Raw genomic sequence first — 23232 nt, forward strand, 5'->3', positions numbered from 1 at the left:
CCAAGTGTTGCCATTAAAGAAACGACAGCTGAGAAAAAAAAACATAAATTAATTTTAAACAGTCCGTGCTGAAGACGATCGCTATGAGTTGGTTTTAATAGACTTACGTGGTACTTGTTGGTGGAGTTGAAGGGAATCTCGCACACTTTGGCGTTCTTCCTTCTGTATCCGGCCACGTCACCCACTGCCAGTTCCATGCATTTCAAGATGGCGGACTCGGACGCGTCACCCGTGCAGTCACTGAAGAAAGATAGAAAAAAATCTATTGGAATGATCCAGAATGGACGAATCAAAATATTTTGGAGTCGGCAGAGTTACGGAAACGTTGTTCTGACGCGCTATCAAAAATACTCTTTCATTCCAAAAGTGCCATTAAAATATGAAAATTCCGCCGAAGAAATATATTAGCTTGAAAAAAAACCTTCAAAAGTTGACTTTAATGATGAGATAATACACCAAATAAATAAATTCAAGAGATAGTTGATTAAACATATAAAAAACTGGATGCCATACCGAGGAATCTCACCAGGTTAGAGCCGCTATATAAACAGGCCGACGCATCAGCTTAAGTTTAGCCATTTTGGATCGGATTTTTGATTGTTGCGGGGCTAGGGTTACCACAGCAAAGTTTCGAGTTTCGCCAAATTTGCCGAAAATAATACTTTGTCTAATAAACAATTCACGTGCCGCTAATAATCGCTCCCAGTGAACAATCGCCAAACGCGATAACTCGCCAGAAAAGACAACCACTCAGACACGCGCTCCGATCCAAAATGGCTAATCTTGAGCAGATGCGTCGGCTCGTATATATAGGGGCCTTACACCAGGTCAGCAAAATTCTAAATGGCCTCACGCAGCCTCACTAGAAAGACATTAAATATTGGGACGTTCGATGAAATACGAACGTGCACATACTATACACGCATTTTGTAAAGCATCGTTAAAGAAACGACATTGTTGCAATCCAATAGGGAAGTTGCAACCTATTAAATGTTCACATTTCGGCTATTGGATACTGTTAATGGACCCTCAAAACTAAAAAATTCTCCATCGCCGAATTTTAAAACACCGTGGTTGAGTTTTAATAATTTTTTAAAAATTCACGCGCAAAAGTGCGCGCTTCTAAAACGTCACGAGCTTACGTCACAGGGCACTCATGGGCAGCCTTCCGCCGAAGATCCCTTGTTTTCGCTAGGGACATTTTGAGCGCGCTGATATTTTTATTTTTTAGAAATTCAATAATCCTTTTTGAAAACACTATGGAGGCCGGATTCGTTATAGCACAATCTAAATAAGCTTCCTCGAGTAACATCAATGATGATATTCGAATATTTCCGAGAGGATAAGAGGTTTAATGTTCCAGAAACATAAGGAGTTAAATGCGAGGAGATAAGCCTTTTACGTTTCTTCTTCGAAGTCGAATGCATGTCCTACGGTTTCTCCCTTATCGGAAGAGCGCATGACGGCACTTCCTATGCCATTTGACGTCACAAGCGCTTGAACTTTAAAAAATAATTTTAAAAAACCTACTTATCGTATCGCAAAATTTTTTTCACCTATGATGTTCATGCATGTTACTCTATCATATAAAAATAAAATTGAAAAATCGAAAACTTCCCTATTTGCCGAATAGTTCACAGTGAGCTCCTAGAGAGGCGCATACTTATCAAGGACAAGTGGAAGCGCTGGATTATCTGTAACTGTATTGGAAGGGATTGGTTAGTGTGGCTCACCGCTTGAGTATGTGAATGTTGTCCTGTCCGGGTTTGAACTCGGCCCTGCTGCAGAGACAGGCTGCGCGGGAAAGGGCGGCCCAGCCGGGAGACGTCTTGTCATACTGTACACCTGTGGGAAACAAAGGAAGAAGCTCATTGGTCTAGACGCCACCGAGCATCGTCATTCAAAAATCGAAGATAGTTAGACCGTTAAACGCCAGTGTATACAGTGCTGGTAAAAAAAAATTGCATCACCCTCGCATTTTAACAACAACGGGATTATGTGAGAAGTTTTGGTCGACCGATTAACGATGAATGTATGTGAAATTCTGCAAAACTTATGAAATAAACATTTAACAGCAGGAGTCCGATCAGTGTTTACGTAGATAGGGGCTGTTTCCGGGCCAAGGCAAACTGCTCATTTTTCCATTTCTGAACCTGCGTGTGAGTTTAGAGAAAAAAATTACTTAACCCCACGTCAATTTAAGTCTAATGGAGGGATAAAGGTCTTTGAATTGTTACTTACCAGTTTTGTCCTATGGCGCGGAGCAGAATCATCCTGGGAAACACATTGAGCCGACATTAGGGCCTCAGAGAGCCAAGGCGGGCTCCTTGTCAGTTTTATCGCCAGCCCCCCCCCCCCCAAAAAAAAAAGAAGAAGAAGAAGAAAAAAAGATTAAAGGAGAAAAAAGTGCTTACTAAATAATAATAAACTCGATTATAATTACCACAACAGTAAATACCAAAAAAGTAAATTTTACTTCTTCCTTACGTTTCCGCTTACTTGGAGTCCCCTCCCCTTTTCTACCATTCTTTCTTTTTTCTTTCTTTCTTTCTTCCTTATTTTTGCGTCAGTGTCGCCGGGCCCTCTCAAGGGCCGGGCCCCTAGTTTCCGACTAGGTTGATATGGCCTTTCGACCATAGCCAAAGTCTTAAAGAACCCGCCATGACAGCTAGTATGAATATAAATTCCGAAGAAGGAAAGAACCCTGCGTTTTTTTTCCCACCTCAAATAGGAATTACTGTTTGACTGCGGATTGTATGTAATTTGGCGATCTGCCAAGTAAAGACGATTCCATCTGAATGAATCTAGCAGGGGAGAAGGGAAAATAACGATGGGATTTCGATGCACGCGTTTTATAATGTCGCTAGCGCCTTATCCATTTATTGCATTCTCAAAAATAAAATAAGAGGAAACAAAAATAGTTACCATGGAAACAACAAACAGAAAAGAAAATATTTTCATTCCGTTTAAGAACGTAGAAGCAAAATGGTAAGCTCAAAACTTTCTTGCGAATAAATAAATCAGTTAATTTTTGCGTGAGAATCTAGATCGAATCTACTTTAGGCTTAAAAAATGTCGCTGAGAGAGCAAATTTTCAATTTTAAAAAACTAAGGCTAAATAATAGAGAGGCAAAAGCACAGATCTGTAACAAACCAAGTAACAGCCCTATAAACTAATGGATACGTCCATTTGCGCCAATAAGCAGGATATTAGCCTTTCTATGTAATCGATGGTCAGACAATAAATCCCTATTGACGATTGCTCATAGGGTACCATTTGATAATTAATATATATATATATATATATATATATATATATATATATATATATTAATTTGAATTTTTGGCATCTTGAATTCAAATTATGTTTTTCGCAATCACGAGCGTGTGTGTGTATGAATGCGCGTGTGTGTTTCTGTAGACGCATGTGTGTGGGTGCGTGTGTGTGTATGTATGCATGTGTGTGCGTGTTGTGTATGCAGTGTTGTGTGCGTAGGCTTTCGTGTGTGTGTATATATGCATGTGTGTGCGTGTTGTGTATTCAGTGTTGTGTGCGTAGGCACACAACACTGTGTATGTAGGCATATGTGTTTGTCTGTGTGCAGGCATGAGTGTGTGTATGTGTATGTGTAGGAGTGTGTTTTTGTGTCTGTGCGCAGGCATGAGTGTGTGTATGCGTGTGTGTGTAAGATATGGACGCAACCTGGAGACGGTTTTCGCAAGAGGAACAGCATCGTGAGGAGCCGATCGAGACGCGGCGGTGGTGCTGGCGGAAAAATAAAATCATAGGAATTCAGAACAGTCAAATGAGAACAATAAGCACTCGTGATTGCTCAAAAAAAAAAAAAAAATTACGGAGCACACTCATGTAAAATGCTTATAAGGGTTTCGGCAATGTGTCTGAAGGGGCCACGACGCGAGAGTGTCTTCAGAGGCTCACCGGACTGGTCTTCGGTGGTGTCGGCCTCGATGATCTGGTTGTCGAACCACATGTGGGCCACCGTCATCCGGTTCTGCGTCAGTGTCCCAGTCTTGTCGGAGCAGATGGTAGAGGTCGAGCCAAGCGTCTCCACAGCCTCCAAATTCTTGACCAGACAGTTCTTGGACGCCATGCGCTTCGCAGTCAGGGTCAGGCACACCTGAGGGGAGGAAAGAAATGGATTATCCTTCGGCTCCTCACACATCGGCCGTCCGTCACGTTCGCACCGAGTTTTTCCTTCCGAAACAGGCTTTCTTTGCTGGTTGCCATGACAGCAAGCCATCTTGGACGGGACCGGTTTCGATCAGAAGAATTTTGATATCTGACGACCGTCAAAAGTAGGACGGCATTTCATTGGTTTCCGCCAAGCAGCGCGCTCTTCTATCTGGCGGGTGAATTTAGTCACGTGATTGATGTACGGCGACCGTATGTGAATGCTACTCTGCTTTTGTCGGCAATCCGTCACGTCAAAAAACGGGGCGGACGGCCGTATTGTGAGCTGCTTGACGATCAGGATCCATAAAGGTCTGTTCACACTACGGTCGTCCGCCCGTCCCGTCCATCCCGTTTTTTGACGTGACGGACTGCCGACGAAAGCAAGAGTAGCATTCACATACGGTCGCCGTACATCAATCACGTGGCTGAATTCAAAGAGAAGAGCGCGCTGCTTGGCGGAAACCAATGAAATGCCGTCCTGCTTTTGACGGCCGTCAGATATCAAGGCTCTTCTGATCTTAACCGGTCCCGTCCGAGATGGCTTGCTGTCATGGCAACCAGCAAAGAAAACCTGTTTCGGGTGGAAGAAAACGGTATGGACGGGACGGACGGCCGTATAGTATAAACTGCCCCTAACACAGAACGGTTAAGCCATGGAGAGGATGGAGCCGCCAGCCACCTCCACGACTAGGACACGGGTCTGAAAGGGAGGGATATAGTTTGCCACGGAGGGATGCCGGATGAACTGGAAGCAGAAGCAGAACACTTTTTTTTTTGCAGAAATCAGGATCAGCGAGAACGCAGCAGCAGTAAAAACTCAGAACTGCTTGAGAGTTCTCGCTGATCCTACCTACTACAAAATGAAGTGTTTCGTTTCAGCTTTCCATTTTCACTTCCATTTACCAAAAAGGAAGTATTGCATTCGCAAAAAAACTTTCACCCAAAAATTGTCCTTAATTTCCATTTTGCTCGCCCCCAAATGAATGTCGAGTTTTTTTTCAACCCGACCACACGTGGATATATGCCTAGGAACGTAGAGACACCCGAAATATCCATTTTGACGATCCCCGAGTTAATTACAACGAGTTTTCTTGTGACGTATGTGTGTATGTATGTCGCATAACTCAAGAACGGAATGTCCCAGAAAGTTGAAATTTAGTACGTAGACTCTTCGGTCCCCCACTTTTTGTTTGGGGAAACGGTTATCATAACGTGGAACCGTGACATGGGCAAGCCAATTGGCGAGAAAATTCACCATACATTATTTGTAAATATACAGGCGAACCAAGAGACCTTTTAATTATTCCATTACGGGCAAAGCCGTGCGGGTACCACAAGTATGGAATAAGAATGTGAGGGGGGCGAAACACCTAATGAGATTGTAGTTCTTATCAAATAAAACCAGCGAAAAAGGTGAGTGTTGGTTTGTCTCGTCCGTTGTTGGCGAGAATAATACATTAAGTTTTTCAGTATGACGCGATTAAGGTTTTCTTTATTTGTTGTAAAAGGCAAAGAGTTCGATTTTATTTACTTCAGCGAACAAATCCGTTTGTATTAAAATTCCAAGAGTATGGAAAAGAAGAAACACACGCATCAAAGAAAGAAAATATCTGCAGTTTTTATTTTGGAGTAGGAAAATGAAGCACTTCCATTTCGAAGCATTCGAAAATAGAACCTCACTGCAACTGCATTCGAAAACACTGGCCTGTTTACCTTTCGAACTTCCACGCGAGCTTTCCCCCGTCACAGCGGATATTTTGCTTTTTGTCGGTTTTCCTTTTTGTTCTATTCAGCGTAAGTGGACTTGAACCAACCGCGTTCCACAAGAAAATCTTGACTCGCTATCACCACTGAAGGTACCTCGAAGAACGAAAATTATTCTCAGAAAGCAGTGAAAAGAAGTTGAATCCTGGGACGCCACGAACTTATACTGCCGTGTGCAGGTAAATGGCAATAACTAAATTTTTCATTTTTCATTTTTTTGCATTTTTGTCATCTATTGTATGTTATCTTTACTGTACCAGCTCTCTTATTTGGTTTCCGCTGAAAAAAAGACGCGAAAAAGACGTCTAATTCCAGCATTTTCCTAATCCAAAACGCGTTTCGTCTAATATCTCGAATACTCATTTACGCAGATACTGCCGTTTACCTGCACACGGCAGTATATTTTTGGTAAGGCTGAAGTTATCAATTTGCCGCAAGAAACTGAAAACTTGGCCGAATGAAATGCCACATTGTTTCCATGACGTTCCAAATGTGCCGAAGCGTTGGACATTATTTGCCGAAGATGGAACATTTTTAGGAGGTCACTGTGACCTCCCACCGGGGCACCCTTAATTTGAGTGAAAGATACTCTAAATCGGTCGAAATTTTGTAGGTATACGTGATAGATTTTCTCCACACTTTAAAGCTCGTGTTTTCAACCTGTCCACAAGCAAGCATTTTCCCGCTGGTTTTGAACGCGAAGAAACTTCTGTTTGACATTTATTCGCTAAAGAACTTGACGACTAAAACTAAAGAAAGGAGGACAGAAAAGCATTGAAAGGTAAGGCTTTCTTGAATATGGAAGTTTTCGATTTTTCAATTTTATTTTTATATGATAGAGTAACATGTATTAACATCATAGGTGAAAAAAATTTTGCGATACGATAAGTAGTTTTTTTAAATTAATTTTTAAAGTTCAAGCTCCTGTGACGTCAAATGGCATAGGAAGTGACGTCCACCTGGGTGCCCCGGGCACTGACAAATATGGTGCCCCCCCCCCACACAAAAAATATGATAGAAGTGTTGGATATTATTTTGATAGAAAGAAAACTTTAAAATATCGATTTCATACGAAAAAGTTATTAAGATGTTTTACAAAGAAATTATTCAATATAAATCTAAAATAATTTGATGGTTTTCATGTTAAAATTTTTTTTACAATCGCAGATGGAAAAACTGTGATACAAATGGTAAAGGTAAATCATCATGTGCTTTCTGCGCATCAATGATTCTTTATATATTTTCTCCTTTGTTTTCTTATAGCAAATTCATCTATAATATCCTCATAATCAAGTTTTAGGTCAAACTTCCTTCTATTGATAACAGAGCTATAATAAAGATAATTTACCATCAGAAATGAGAGTACGCAAAGGACACTTAATTCTCTTCAATAGCGAAAATGATCGTTCTCCACAACAATTGGCTAATATGCTTTCATTTAATTTTAAAAAAAATGTCAAATGACAAAAAATTTTTTGCTCCCTTTAGTTAGAGGTCCCGAACACTGGTCACTAAAAAAAAAATTTGATGACAGAAATTTGGTGCCCCTTTCCTTTGATGCCCTGGGCCCGGGCCCCGAATGCCCTGCCGTAAATCAGTCCCTGAGTGGTTCTCAATCTGTGGTCCGCCAGTGATTTTTATGTGGTCCGCGAATAGCGAGTGAAACTGAATCTTTATCATTTTCACAGACGCCATCAAATTTATCAAAGAAAACGATTGGATTCGTCTTTTTTGACCTAGTATGATTGTTGTGCAAATATTATATACTAGTGGCACCCGCACGGCTTTGCCCGTAGTAGAAAACTAGAAGGTCTTTTGATTCGCCTGTATATTTACAAATAATGTGAGGTGAATTTCTCGCCAATTGGCTTTCCCATGTTACGGTTTTACGTTATGATAACTTGGTCATTAACTCGTCCATCTTATGATAATTTTGCTCGGGAAAATGTCCTTAAAATTGGAATTGAAAAAGAACAAAATCGAATTTTCGAAACATCGCCTCGAGGTTTACATTCCCATGCTACAAACTAATTTTGTGTCAAATTTCATAAAAATCGGCCGAACGGTCTACAAACATTGATTGTAGATTACAAACATTGTAACTTTCTCAACAAAAATGTGTGAAATAATTAAGTTATTGAAAGTGAGGAGAGATTTCATTAAATATAGCTACAAGCTAGAATTTAAAATGTGGGATTTGATTCAACTCTGTTATAATGTACTTTTACGACATTTGATTTCCTTTCTGAAGTGTCAAACATGGGGGGGGGGGGATTATGGCGCAAGTTGCGCCATCAACATTTAGGGGGGGGGATTTTTAAAATGTATTTATTTAAATGTATTTCTTGATTTATATTTTTAATTTATATTATTTATTTTATTTTATTCTGTTTATATTTCATTTCATTAATTTATTTTGTTTGTGTGTGTATATGTCATTGGCATAGCAGAGAACTTCTCTAATAAAATAATAATAATAATAATAATTCAAAATAAATAAATAAAAAATATTTAAAAAAAGTAAATAAAATAAAAAAGAGAACTAAAAAAATAAATAAATAAATAAAAAAAATATTTAAAAAAAATTAAATTAAAAGAGAGCAAAAAAATAAAAATAAATAAAAAAGGGGAATGAGTTGAGAAAAATTTTGTGGGGATTTGCGCCATTGAACTTGGGGGGGGGGATGGGCACCTCTGGTGTCAAATATGTTTCAAAATGTTGCTACCCAAACTTACTGACAGAGATTTTGTTTATTACACACGTTGCACTTGAATTCTCAATAAGTAAGGTGTATTAAAGTCTGAATTCTGCTTGGCCACTTAGCATTAGTCTATGTTGTATCAATGTGTATCCCATTCAGGGGCGGTGGTCGCGCTGTGAAACCACCAATTTATAAAGATTTTTCTGTTTTTTTTCCCGAATATTTTGAATCAAGATCGCTTGAGTCCTCTTCTTTTGAGTTCAATGAACAAAATGAGATGGCAGAATAACAAACAAATTTTTTTTGTAGGCCCAATTTCTTGTCCAAATCATCAAATTTTCAATTTTTCGTTTACCCCAAAATTGGAATTTTGTTTCAGATTTTAAAATTTTTAATGAGCGCTGAAAGAGTGAATCATTTTTCTTGATTTTACCTGAGGTACTCAATCATATTGTTCTAAATGATTCAAATTCATTTTTATATGTGTAAACATGTTTTTGTCCTTCCCCAGGTGGGGGGTGTAAACTAATGGGGACACCACCCCCAGCGAAAAAAGTTGCCAAAAAAAATTTTTTTAACTGAAAAATCTATGTCTAGATGATCAAATAAAGCCACTTGTGGTGTTTTTCTTCATATTTCTCAAAATTTAATGATGTGCCCCTGAAAGGGGTATAGAATGTTCCTCAAACAAAAAGTGGGGGGGGGGGGGGTAAAAATGGGGCCGAGCTTGCTCTAATTTCATAGGTTAATTGGGCTCTGGTCAGACCTTTTAACGAAATAAGTCTTTGAAAAGGATTAAATGTTACATTCAAATGAAAACTAATCGGCTAAACTAGACCATTGGGAGTAAAATAATCTGCCAAACAACAGAACACGCTATTAAACATTATGAAAGATTTCATTAAACTAATTCGATAAATCAACTTGAATTACTTTTTGGTTTAAAATGTCATCGGTAGAGGTCCCTGGCGACTCGAAACTAGTGATGTTCCGGAAATCCGTATCAACGGATATCCGAGGGAAAATAAAGATCTGTATCCGTATCCGCTACTTTTTTGACGAATCTTAAACGGATCTTTTCTATTCTAAATATTCTTAAATATTTGAATAAAAGACTCTTAAATTCCGTTTAAATTAGGTTTTATTTCCTATTTAAATTATAAGGTATCATTTCAGAAGCTAATTTGTACCTCCCCCCCCCCGTTCCAAAAAGAAACAGTTAATAAGTTTTGAAAGTATATCTGTGTGTCTATTTGTGGCATCGTAACTCCTAAACAGATGAACCGATTTTGATAGTTCATTTTTCGTTCAAAAAGTGACTTGATCGAAAGTGTTCTTAGCTTGGTCTCGTTTTTTCAGAACTTGAATTACCGGAAATATTAATAAAAACCGACTTAACGTATTTCATGCTGAACGTTATTTATGCTGAACTAAAATGCGAAAAATATTTCCAGCCTGTCCAGTAACAGCTTTGCACACTTGTTCCCGTATCATGCATCTACCGAGCAAGCTAGAAATAATTTATCAGATTCCATCTAAGCATTAATGCAGCGCAGACCCGTTCCTTCCAACTCTCCCTCAATTTTAACGGAGATTTCTTCAAAGAATAAATCATAGTCTTGATTATATTTTTGCCGTAGATGCCATTTTTTGAAGAAGCAGTGTTATTATTCTGACGGAAATACCTTCCGTAACAAATTAAACACTTGGATAGTTGAATTGGGATAAAAAACAAAATTGAGATCCGTATCCGCGGATCTTGACTCTAATGATCCGTATCCGTATCCGCGGAACTACTTTTTCCACGATCCGGCACATCAATACTCGAAACGCAAGAAAAGGGGAAAAAATAGTAAGCTTATTTATTTGTAAATGTTAGCGGTGCTCACAGGGGGTGGGGGGTATTATGGAGCAAGTTGCGTCATAAAGATTTTTTTGGGGGAGGGGGAGATTTTGCAATTTTTAAAATTAATTTACTAAAATATTTTTTTACTTTATTTTGAATTTAAGCTATTTATTTATAATTTTAATTTTATTTTATTTATTTAGTTATTTTGTGTGCATGTGTGTGTGTGTGTATGTTATGGGTGTAGTACAGAACTTTTATCACAAAAAAATAATTTACAACAAAACAATTATTATTAAAAATAAAAAAGAAAAATTAATTTGAATTTTGACATTTTGAATTCAAATTATGTTTTTCGCAATCACGAATGTGTGTGTATGTAGGCGTGTGTGTGTGTATGTGGGGCGTGTGTGTTTGTGTGTAGGGGTGTGTGTATGTGTGTGTAGGCATGTGTGTTTGTGTCTGTAGGCTGGCATAAGTGCGTGGGTAGTTGAGTATATGAATGTGTGTGGAGGGGGGGTATGTGTATGTGTGTGTAGGTGTATGTGTGTGTATGTGTTTGTGTGTGTTTGTGTTTGTGTGTGTATGTGTGTTTGTGTGTGGGTGTGTAGGCGTGTGTGTGTAGGACATGGACGCAACCTGGAGGCGACTTTCGCTCTAGGAGCAGCATCGTGAGGAGCCGGTCGATGGTGGTGCTGCAGAGGGTGGCGGTGGGAAAATAAAATGATAGGAACGTCAAAACAGTCAAGTGAGAACAATAAGCAATCGTGATTGCTCAATAAATAAATATATATTTTTAAAAATGAATAAAATAAGAAGAAGGCTAAAAGTAAAAAGGGGAAAAAGGGTTGAGAAAACTGGGGAGGGGGAGGAATTTGCTCCACTGTACACTGGGGGGATGGGTACCCCTACTCCCTGCTATTGTTCAGAATGATCAACTAGCGCCCTTTGCAGCTGAATGCAACAATAATAGATAAGTTATATCGATTGCCTTTAAGTAGAACTTAGAATTTCTAATTTCCGGCATCGTCATCCAATTAAGGTATTTGCTTTTCGAGATGTTTTTGCCACGCCCTCCAACAAGTTGCATTCAGCTGTACAGGGCGCAAATGGGCGCAATGCAGGGAGTCATGCTCAGTTGAACAATTGTTACAACAATTGTTATAGCAGGATAACATGTTGAACAATTGTTATAGCAATTTTTTAAGGATTTTTAAAGTCATTCTGCCAAGCGCGGCTGACCTGCGCAGGTCAGCTCTAGTTTATTCAGGGAGAAGTGATGGCGGAAGTAAACAAGGAGGGCTGCTTCTTAGCGCCAATATTCATGTATGACTCGGAAGACTGGCGACTCTATTTCTCTGATCATTTCACTTACTTATCTGATGAGCGCTGTTTTCGACTGTCCTAGAGCCGCCATATGGACAGGCCGACGCATCAGCTTAAGTTTAGCCATTTTGTATCGGAATTCTCATTGTTGCTGTGCTAGGGTTACCACAGCAAAGTTTCGTGTTTTGCCAAATTTGCGGTAAATATTTTTTTGTTTGATAAACAATTCGATCGCTCGCAGTGAACAATCACCAAAGGCGATAACTCGCCTGAAAAGACAACCACTCAAACACGAGCTCCGATTCAAGATGGCTAATCTTAAGCTGATGCGTCGGCTCGTATATATATAGGGGCCTTACCCTGACAAAAGGAACCGACTTCAGATGTTCCCAAGTTGTCGTCTGCTCGAGAAAGATTTTCACGCGATTTAATGGTTGGCAAATAATCGGAAAAGTCACAATGATTTAAAATTTCTATCTGTTGCCATCTTATTGTTGTTAACAAATAAAATGTTTGCCCTTTAAATAAGCATGACTTTTGGAATGATGAGGGGGGGGGGGTGGTTCTGAAATGGGGTTGTTTCCTTCAGTCAAAAGTAGTCCTTTTTGTCACTGAAACTGATAGAATAAGCAAAAAAAAAAACATGGACCCAGAAAATACTTTCACTTTCCCCAACAGTTATTTTTTAATTCATTTTTTAAAATGTCCGATTTTTCAAACAAGGCGTGGTAGTAATGACGTCACAAATGATGCTCTTTGGCGCATCTTTCTACAACGTTAACACGTTATGATAATCAAAAAGCGAATTAAAATTGCGCTCTACGCTTTGCTAACAACCCCATCGTTGGCAACACACGTGAGTAAAGATGCGAATTAAATATTATGCTCTTCTGAATGGCAACAGTGAATGGCATTTCATCATTTGTGATGTCATCGGCAGAAGCGTAAACAATGAAAGCGCGCCAATATAAGTAATTTTTTTAAAGATATTAAACTTTGTCAAATTATTTAAAAAAGGGTCAGATCCTATGTTTCTAAGCATGCTCTTTCAGAAAAAAATACTTTTGAAATTTTGGAAACGACCCCTTGGCACGGTTGTCAAATTTTTGCGTGCGTAGTTTTATTTTGAGAACCCTCTTGTATCGTCAAGTTTCTCGCCATCACTTCTCGCGGAAGGCGCCATAGAGCATAGACTAATAATAAGAGTAGACCGAGCTTTCCCAGACTTGCTGATGAAAAAAATTGGTTCATGGATACATCATGTAACTAGTGGAAGGCTTGGCGAAAACTTTGGCAGCATGGTTGTTAGATGGCAACATTATCCATAGTTTGGCACTCGACATGTATTTTAAGACGGAATGTGTTTTCTTTTTTTTTTTTCACGTGCAGAGATTGAACTGATTTTCTTTTAGTTATGCATTATTTTTACATTAGTCATTAGTTTTTGATCACAGTTTTCAGTCACTTTTATTTCATTCGGAACTGCTACGTCAGCGTTGGCGTGAACGTCATGGAGTAAACGTTTTGCGTTAACGCAAAAATGCACTAATCGGAATCTTAATGGAAATTGTAGGTAAAAATCTTACCGTTTGCCGATTCTATTTGGGCGCTTGCATCTTTGATTGCTTAGAGAGCTATTAAAAATGACTAAAGAAAATGCACCATACTATCTAAACGAAAAACTCACTATATTAACAAAATATTTACAATTTAGAATAACAAATTTACAAATCGGACTCCATAAAAGATCATTCTTCCGAGTTCCATCAATTGTATTTATTTTATTTCTCGCGGGGTTGATCGTCTGCTACGATCAACGCCCGCTGTTGCTAGGATATCCACCAGTCACATGGTTTGGTTTATGAGTAGCAAAAGGGTTGCCATAGCTCGGTCTACTCTTATTATTAGTCTATGCCATAGAGAGAGTGAAAGCGACTGACCGTGACGGTGGCGAGGAGTCCCTCTGGCACGTTGGCGACGATGATGCCGATGAGGAAGATGACGGCGTCGAGCCAGTAGTATCCGAGGATGAAGGCGATGATGAAGAAGGCGAGCCCCAGGAAGACGGCCACGCCCGTGATCAGGTGGATGAAGTGCTCGATCTCGCGGGCGATCGGCGTCTCGCCCATCTCCAGCCCCGAGGCCAGGTTGGCGATGCGGCCCATCACGGTGCGGTCGCCCGTGTTCACGACGATGCCACGGGCAGTGCCTGCGAACAGAATGGTTTCTTTTAACTCGAACGCATCCGGTGTGAAGGGCCTGTTCACATATCGGCCGTCCGTTCCGTCCATCACGTTTGTTTCCTCCCGAAAGAGGTTTTCTTTGCTGGTTGCCATGACAGCAAGCCATCTTGGACGGGACCGGTTTCGATCAGAAGAGCCTTGATATCTGACGGCCGTCAAAAGAAGGACAGCATTTCATTGGTTTCCGCCTAGCAGCGTGCTCTTCTCTTTGGCGGGTGAATTCAGCCACTTGATTGATGTGCGGGGACCGTATGTGAATGCTTCTCTGCTTCGTCGGCAGTCCGTCACGTCAAAAAACAGGACGGACGGTACGGATGGCCGATAATTGAACTGTCCTTATAGGGCAGTTCACACTACGGTCGTCCGTCCCGCTTTTTGACGCGACTGACTGCCGACGAAAGCAGGGTAGCATTCACATACGGTCGCCGTACATCAATCACGTGGCTGAATTCACCCGCCAAAGAGAAGAGCGCGCTGCTTGGCGGAAACCGATGAAATGCCGTCCCGCTTTTGACGGCCGTCAGATATCAAGGCTCTTCTGATCGAAACCGGTCCCGTCCGAGATGGCTTGCTGTCATGGCAACCAGCAAAGAAAACCTCTTTCGGATGGAAAAACTTTGCGCGGACGTGACGGACGGCCGTAGTGTGAATTGCCCTTAATAAGGTGCAGATCTCTATTTAGAGTCTCAAAAAGCGTCCGTGTGTTTGAACGCGTAAAACGCGAGAAATACCCTTCCCCAATTCCACTGAAATTTACAGTTTTATTCCTTACAGACCGGTTCAAATAAATTTCGAATGTTAGTTCTTCTTTTGATTCTAAGTTAAGACCCAATTTTCTCATAAATTTCAGAATGTGGGGATGAAAAATAACCCGCACATATTGATACTATGTATCGTTGAAAAGGGCAGATTTTTCTGCGTCTTATGCAACTGATTCCAATTCTCAAACCTAATTACAGTGGGAGTTATTTTGCGTTATTACCTTGAAACTTTCAAGGCTTCGCTGGATATCAGGCATTTCTTTCTTTATTAAAACCATCCACAAAAAGTCAAAAAATCGCCCCATAGTTTTCTGTTTGACACCATTGGAAAGAGACTTTTTTTTACCCCAGTTCTTACTCGACCTGCGGTCGAACCTCCAAGCTTCTATCTCAATTAGAAAACAAATGACGAGCGTTTCAACCTGGATTTAAAATATCTCTTCTCCATTCAAGTTGTTGACGCTTCATTTTGTGTTGCCATGGTTACGTCGTTCAGCTTATTCGTTTGTTTTTCTCTCTCATTTTAATTTTTTAAACGAGTTTAATTTTATAGCCCTGAACGGGAAATATAATGCCTTTTAATTCAGGGCAATTCTATAAAATAACGGAATGACCTTTTTGGAAGAAAAAAGAAAGCAAACAGAAGTTGAAGAGATTAGAGTGAAATGCTTGGAAATTAGGTAAAATAATGTGTGCACAATACACATTAGACAGAATCTTTCCTTTTCTGTCGGAATTTCTAAAAAAGAGTTAAGATTTCCATTCTTCAAACTTTTTTGGAAGATTCAATTTCGATGTCAGTGCTTCCTTTGTGTGTATTTGACACGAATCATTAAATTTTTTTGCATGATTTTTCTACTCGACGTTAAATCCCGGTTATCACAAATTTGCCATTTCAACTGCGCTTGCGCGCGGACTTAGCTGATTTCGAAACTCTTGCTAAATTAATTACAAACATTTAAAATTTGGTAATAAATATGAGATGGCAAAAGATAAAAAAAAAGAAAAAAATTAGAAATCACAAAGTTTTTTCTGATTTAGTTTTTAGTCCTCGGTAAAGATTGAATTTTGCGTTTTAATTATTAATGGATTCGGTGTCTGAATCGTCTGTCCTTTTTCAGGACCAAGTTTTTAACCTCAGAAGAGCGTATACTAGAATTTCAGCATCACTTCTAATACAAAGCCGAACCCTCAAACTAAATAAAAATGTATAATACTAAGTTGTTTATTCCTAACGTAAAATATCCGCAAAAGACGGGTTTCTGTACTAATATTCCAATCATTTTTGAAGTACACAACGTGTTTTACATTTATGTTAAATAAATATTTCCAAACTAATAAATATTGAAGTGTCATTTTTCTCTTAAGATTATCAGTTATTCATATCCGTAGTTTCATATAATATACCACGAAGTCGCTGTGAAAATATTCTAATCGCATTCATTAATTTGGTGGGACTCTCCCTCAGCCTAAATATAAACAAGCAACACGAAATCTTAAAACAGAAAGCCCGAAAAGCTAAGTCCGCGCGCAAGCGCAGTTGAAATGGCAAATTTGTGATAACCGGGATTTAACGTCAAGTGATTTTTCTTAGGAAAAGTCTTCAATATATGCAGAAATGAGTTTTTGAGACACTTGTAGAAACGTGTTTTAGATTTTCATGAACAATATTGCCGTGCTAAGCACAGATGTGGTATCTGCATTTTATCAAAAATGAGTTATTGTCACCAGGTGGTCGTTAGTAATTTAATTTACCTAAATCTCAAATTCTTTTCCGATTTGTGAACGCGAAATATTTAAAAAATCTTCAAGAAAAAAGTCGTAACTGCGCAGTTTGCTAAGGCAATTTGAACGTAAGTGACAAATACTAAGCCTTTAAAGTGGTATCTGCGCAGTTACCACTTTTTTCCTTAGTATTTTTTGTAGATACGACTTTTATACCTTAGAAAAGCAGAATATTTAATAATGTAGCAGTTCATTGTAACACAGAATATTAAAATTAGTTTACCGTTGAATAGTTGATACAGGTTGATTATAAAAACTAACACAACTTTGCATAATTGTTAAAGTAAATATTCAGCTTTTTCTCTTTAAATGGTTATTTAAATTGCAATTCTAAAAATGAAATGCATGTAAAATATTCATATCTAATTCTTTCGCATTTCATTCTACGGCCAGTAATATTTTTATTCAAGTATCGTCCGCTGTCAAAATTATCTTCATGCTCGGTAAAAATGAATCTAGAAAATAAAACATTATAAAAAACACATTCTTTGAATATAAGAAACAGAAAATTGTTATGGATTACAGTTTTAACTGTCTGGAATTTAAAAAATGGTATCTTTCAGAAGGTAGATTCTGTTAGACTTGTATTCACAAAATAAAGCGAAACAGCCAAGTCCAAAGAAAGCAGATGTTTTCAGTATTATTTAATGATACTTTGAGCACGTTTTACTAAGCTATTTTTGTCGTATCTGTGCAGATACCCCTAAAAATGCTTAGTCATTGTCACTCACGGTGAAAATGGCTTAGTATGTGAAAAGGTTTTGAAAAGAAAATTTGTCGTAACTACATTTATTAATTTTAAATTAAGATTTTTACAAAAATACTCTCTCACGGTTTTTAGATAAGTTATTTACGAAACAACTACCGCAAGTTGAGCATTTAATTAAGTCATAAATCGAAGAAACGAGTTGTAAAACTTTAATCGTCCATTTCTCATTTTGAGCTCTACTGCAGATACCACATCTGTGCTTAGCACGGCAGCATTGGGGGTGAGCAAAATAGAAATGAAGGCCGATTTTTGAGTGAAGTTTTTTTCGCGAATACAATACTTCCTTTTTCGTAAAAGGTAGTAAAAAGTTAAAACATTGAAAATAACTAAATGCGTCAGGCGGAAAAAAGTTATATTCGGTGTTTCCGCTGCTCTGAAGAGTGCCAACTTTCCTATTAGGTTAGAGTTTTTCTTTTTCTGGCCCATGTCCTATAAAGGCCCCTTGCCTTCGCAAAAAGTGCTTAAACACAAAATTAAACCTTAAAATTTCACTTAGTTTTATTGTTTTCGTAGTTTTCATGAGTGGTCTGATGAATAGGCAAAAGCTGGAGCATAAATAGCAATCATAATTAGGTTTTGAACTTTAGGGTTGCCTTATTCGACGCAGAGATGGACTGGGGTGCCGTGAAGAAATTTTAATTCTTCAAAGTCGAAAAAGTTTGAGAACCCCTGGGCTAAACTTGGCCAATTTTGATGATTATAACTTGGCCAATACTTGATCATAAAACTTGGATGATAAAACTTTTAATGATAAAACTTGGCCAATTTTGATGATTCTTACGTCAATCGACTTGTTTTATTACTGACATCACTTTTAAAAACTCGTTCAAAACGATTCAGATACGATTTTTTTTTTCACTTATTAAAACAAAGTTTAGACTTTCATCTAAGAAATGTCCCAACATTGTTGAGCATGAATTCAAAACATTTTTTAGAGGCCACCGAATATGCTTCGGGAGATTTTGGGCAAAGTTTTATGCTGTCCGACCACGGATTGCATGGAATTTTCAAACGTCCAGATAAGACGAATCTACTTGATGTCTTGTGTAGGTCGATTCTAAAGTAGCCGATAAAATGTGAGTTAAAGAGTTGAAAGAATACAGCTTTGTACGGAATGGTTATAGTACACACCGCCTTTATTGAGCAGTCACGATTGCTTATTGCTTTCATTTGACTGTTTTGAGGTCCTATGATTTTATTTCCCCCCCGCCACCCTCTGCAGCCCCACCGTCGACCGGCCGCCTCACGATGTTGCTCCTCTAGCGAAAGCCGTCTCCAGGTTGCATCCATATCCTACACTTACACGCATACATACACAACTACACAGACACATACACACAACTACCCACACATTCATGCCTGCACGCATACATACACACATACACCTACACACATACATACAGACACATACACACACATACACTACACACATACATACAGACACCTACACATACACACACACATACACTACACACACGTACACACATACATACAGAGACCTACACATACACTCACACATACACACAACTACCCACACATTCATGCCTGCACGCATACATACACAACTACACACACACACATACACACATACACCTACGCACACATACAGACATACACCTACACACATACATACAGACACTTACACATACACACACATACACTACACACACATACACTCACACATACACACAGACATCTACACACACATACACACATACATACAGACACCTACACCTACACACACACATACACCTACACACATACACCTACACACATACATACAGACACATACACACATACTACACCTACACACACATACACCTACACACATACATACAGACAAATACACTACACACACATACATACAGACACATACACACACATACACTACACACACATACATACAGACACCTACACATACACTCACACATACACACAGACATTTACACATACACACATACACTACACACACATACACACATACACCTACACATACACTCACACATACACATATACATACAGACACCTACACATACACACAACTACCCACACATTCATGCCTGCACGCATACATACACACATACACCTACACACATACATACAGACACATACACACACATACACTACACACATACATACAGACACCTACACATACACACACATACACTACACACATATACACACATACATACAGACACCTACACATACACACACATACACTACACACACGTACACACATACATACAGAGACCTACACATACACTCACACATACACACAACTACCCACACATTCATGCCTGCACGCATACATACACAACTACACACACACACATACACACATACACCTACGCACACATACAGACATACACCTACACACATACATACAGACACTTACACATACACACACATACACTACACACACATACACTCACACATACACACAGACATCTACACACACATACACACATACATACAGACACCTACACCTACACACACACATACACCTACACACATACACCTACACACATACATACAGACACATACACACATACTACACCTACACACACATACACCTACACACATACATACAGACAAATACACTACACACACATACATACAGACACATACACACACATACACTACACACACATACATACAGACACCTACACATACACTCACACATACACACAGACATTTACACATACACACATACACTACACACACATACACACATACACCTACACATACACTCACACATACACATATACATACAGACACCTACACATACACACAACTACCCACACATTCATGCCTGCACGCATACATACACACATACACCTACACACATACATACAGACACATACACACACATACACTACACACATACATACAGACACCTACACATACACACACATACACTACACACATATACACACATACATACAGACACCTACACATACACACACATACACTACACACACGTACACACATACATACAGAGACCTACACATACACTCACACATACACACAACTACCCACACATTCATGCCTGCACGCATACATACACAACTACACACACACACATACACACATACACCTACGCACACATACAGACATACACCTACACACATACATACAGACACTTACACATACACACACATACATACAGACACCTACACATACACACACACATACACCTACACACACATACATCTACACACATACATACAGACACATACACTACACACACATACACACATACATACAGACACCTACACATACACTCACACATACACACAGACATCTACACACACATACACACATACATACAGACACCTACACATACACACACACATACACCTACACACATACATACAGACACATACACACACATACTACACCTACACACACATACACCTACACACATACATACAGACACCTACACATACACTCACACATACACACAGACATCTACACACACATACACACATACATACAGACACCTACACATACACACACACATACACCTACACACATACATACAGACACATACACACACATACTACACCTACACACATACATACAGACACCTACACATACACTCACACATACACACAGACATCTACACACACATACACACATACATACAGACACCTACACATACACACACACATACACCTACACACATACATACAGACACATACACACACATACTACACCTACACACACATACACCTACACACATACATACAGACAAATACACTACACACACATACATACAGACACATACACACACATACACTAAACACACATACACACATACATACAGACACCTACACATACACTCACACATACACACAGACATCTACACATACACACATACACTACACACACATACACACATACATTCATGCCTGCACACAGACACGCACATATGCCTACACACACATACACATACCCCCCCACTCACACAAACACACATGCCTACATACACACACTCGTGATTGCGAAAAACATAATTTGAATTCAAGATGACAAAATTCAAATTATTATTTTTTTATTTTACCTTCCCTCATTTGTAAGGACTATTTCGTCAGTTACTTTTCTCATCATAACGCTTACCAATGGCTTTAAATGTTGCCAAAAACAATGAAAAATAATACCAACTACTAAATTAATTTTGTTAATACAGTTAGCAAACTCATTTCAAGGCAACTTAAGCAATCATAGGTTTGTAGATTTTGGGTATTACGTTTTCGAACCTTTCTTTGACTCAAGTAGAGTCATCCTATTAAAAGCGTTTTTAAATGAATTGCTCTCGTGTCCCCATTATCGAGAGGAGAAGTGTTGACATCTGCCGAAGTTTCGAAAAAAATCGCCAAACACATAGCGAGTTTCGGTGAGCCATGGAAGACATCTTCCACACCATTTTCCAGATGGATGTCCTGCCACATGCAGCCGGCGGTGCCTCCCATTGCTCGCCAAGTCTTTGAATTTGGCGACTTTTCCGAACAAACTCGGAGAACTCGCATCTCGATATCGGGGGAGCGAGTGCCAATCAAAAAATGAAACGCGCTCTTCAGGTTGTCATAAATGTTTTTTGTGAACGAAGTGCACAAAGCAGCGGGTCGCGGACTTACCCTCGACGCAGTTGGTGGAGAAGAAGGCCAAGTTCCGGGTCTCGAGCGGGTTGGCGTTGGTGAACTCTGGCGTGCGCGTCTGCGGCTCGGACTCTCCGGTGAGCGAGGAGTTGTCCACCTTGCAGCTCTGCGCATGGATGACGCGCATGTCGGCCGGGATGCGGTCGCCGCCCTTCACCTCCACCAGGTCGCCCACCACCACCTCCTCGGCAGAGAGGGTCAGCTTCTGCCCGTCCCGCATCACGATGGCGTACTGCAAGAGACGCATGAGTAGGAGCATTGTCGTCATGATATTTTCGAAAATATCAAAAATATCCGATATTTTGGTATACAGTCGTCCCGACTTACGCGAGGGATGCGTTCCAAGACACCTCGCGTAAGTCGGAATTTCGCGTTGTGGAACAAGGTATGTTTAATAATTTTTTTTATAAGCATACCCAATTGTTTCAGACGTTTGTATGCACCCCTCATATTGTTTCAAACCATTTTTTAACTATATATTGCAGTATCTTTTACGAAGAACAGACTTTTTCTGTATTTTTGAAAAAGCTTTATTATTTGACATAAAATTCTGTAATTTAGCACAAAATCAATGATTAATGGGGGAGAGAAATTTAAAATAAAGCATTATTATAGCACTTAACAGTATAGATATACTAAATATATTTATAATTTAAAAAATGAAGAAGGTTTATGCAGCGCGATCAGAATGTATTTTATCAACGTACATATGTAAAATGAAAAAAAAGTTAAGAATCGGATTGGTTATTTGTATAAACTAAAGCAAAGCGTTGTTTAGACTAACACAGTGGGTGAACTTCCGCTTTCAGTGATGCTAAAGGGATGAAAGTCCATTCGCAAAACCAATATTTAGTGTCAACGAAGCCCATTCTAACGCTCCGCCGCTCTTTTCCTGAAAAATTTCATGTTGCAGGCGAGTAATTTGCGTCAGCAATAAAAAATTCATTACTCATGAAAAACTCCCGTTATAGCCATTTCGCGTAAGTCGGATCGCGTTGTAGCGGGATCCGACTGTATATCGGATATTTTGGTATATATATCCGATATTTTCAATCGGCACGAATTAAAGTCTTCAAAGTAGTACATGCATCACTCTTTATTTTCTAGTATTATAATTGCATATATAGACTTAAAATTAATGCTTATTTCATGATTTACATCTAATATTTCATTTTACATT

At 39.1% G+C, this 23232-nt stretch overlaps 1 protein-coding gene across 1 annotated transcript in view; it reads right to left on the reverse strand.

Annotated features, from left to right (window-relative positions):
- Positions 1-23232, reverse strand: part of LOC129232679 (sodium/potassium-transporting ATPase subunit alpha-like) — a 108169-nt gene that overhangs the window by 35860 nt on the left and 49077 nt on the right. The window contains exons 6-10 of the mRNA XM_054866810.1: positions 22032-22284; positions 13774-14042; positions 3941-4139; positions 1734-1845; positions 108-240 (exon numbers count right to left, since the gene is read on the reverse strand). Of these exons, the coding sequence (XP_054722785.1) occupies positions 108-240; positions 1734-1845; positions 3941-4139; positions 13774-14042; positions 22032-22284 (966 nt within the window). The remainder of the gene's footprint in view (positions 1-107; positions 241-1733; positions 1846-3940; positions 4140-13773; positions 14043-22031; positions 22285-23232) is intronic.

This window comes from Uloborus diversus, unplaced genomic scaffold (assembly GCF_026930045.1).
Source record: "Uloborus diversus isolate 005 unplaced genomic scaffold, Udiv.v.3.1 scaffold_13, whole genome shotgun sequence".
Lineage (NCBI taxonomy): Eukaryota > Metazoa > Arthropoda > Arachnida > Araneae > Uloboridae > Uloborus > Uloborus diversus.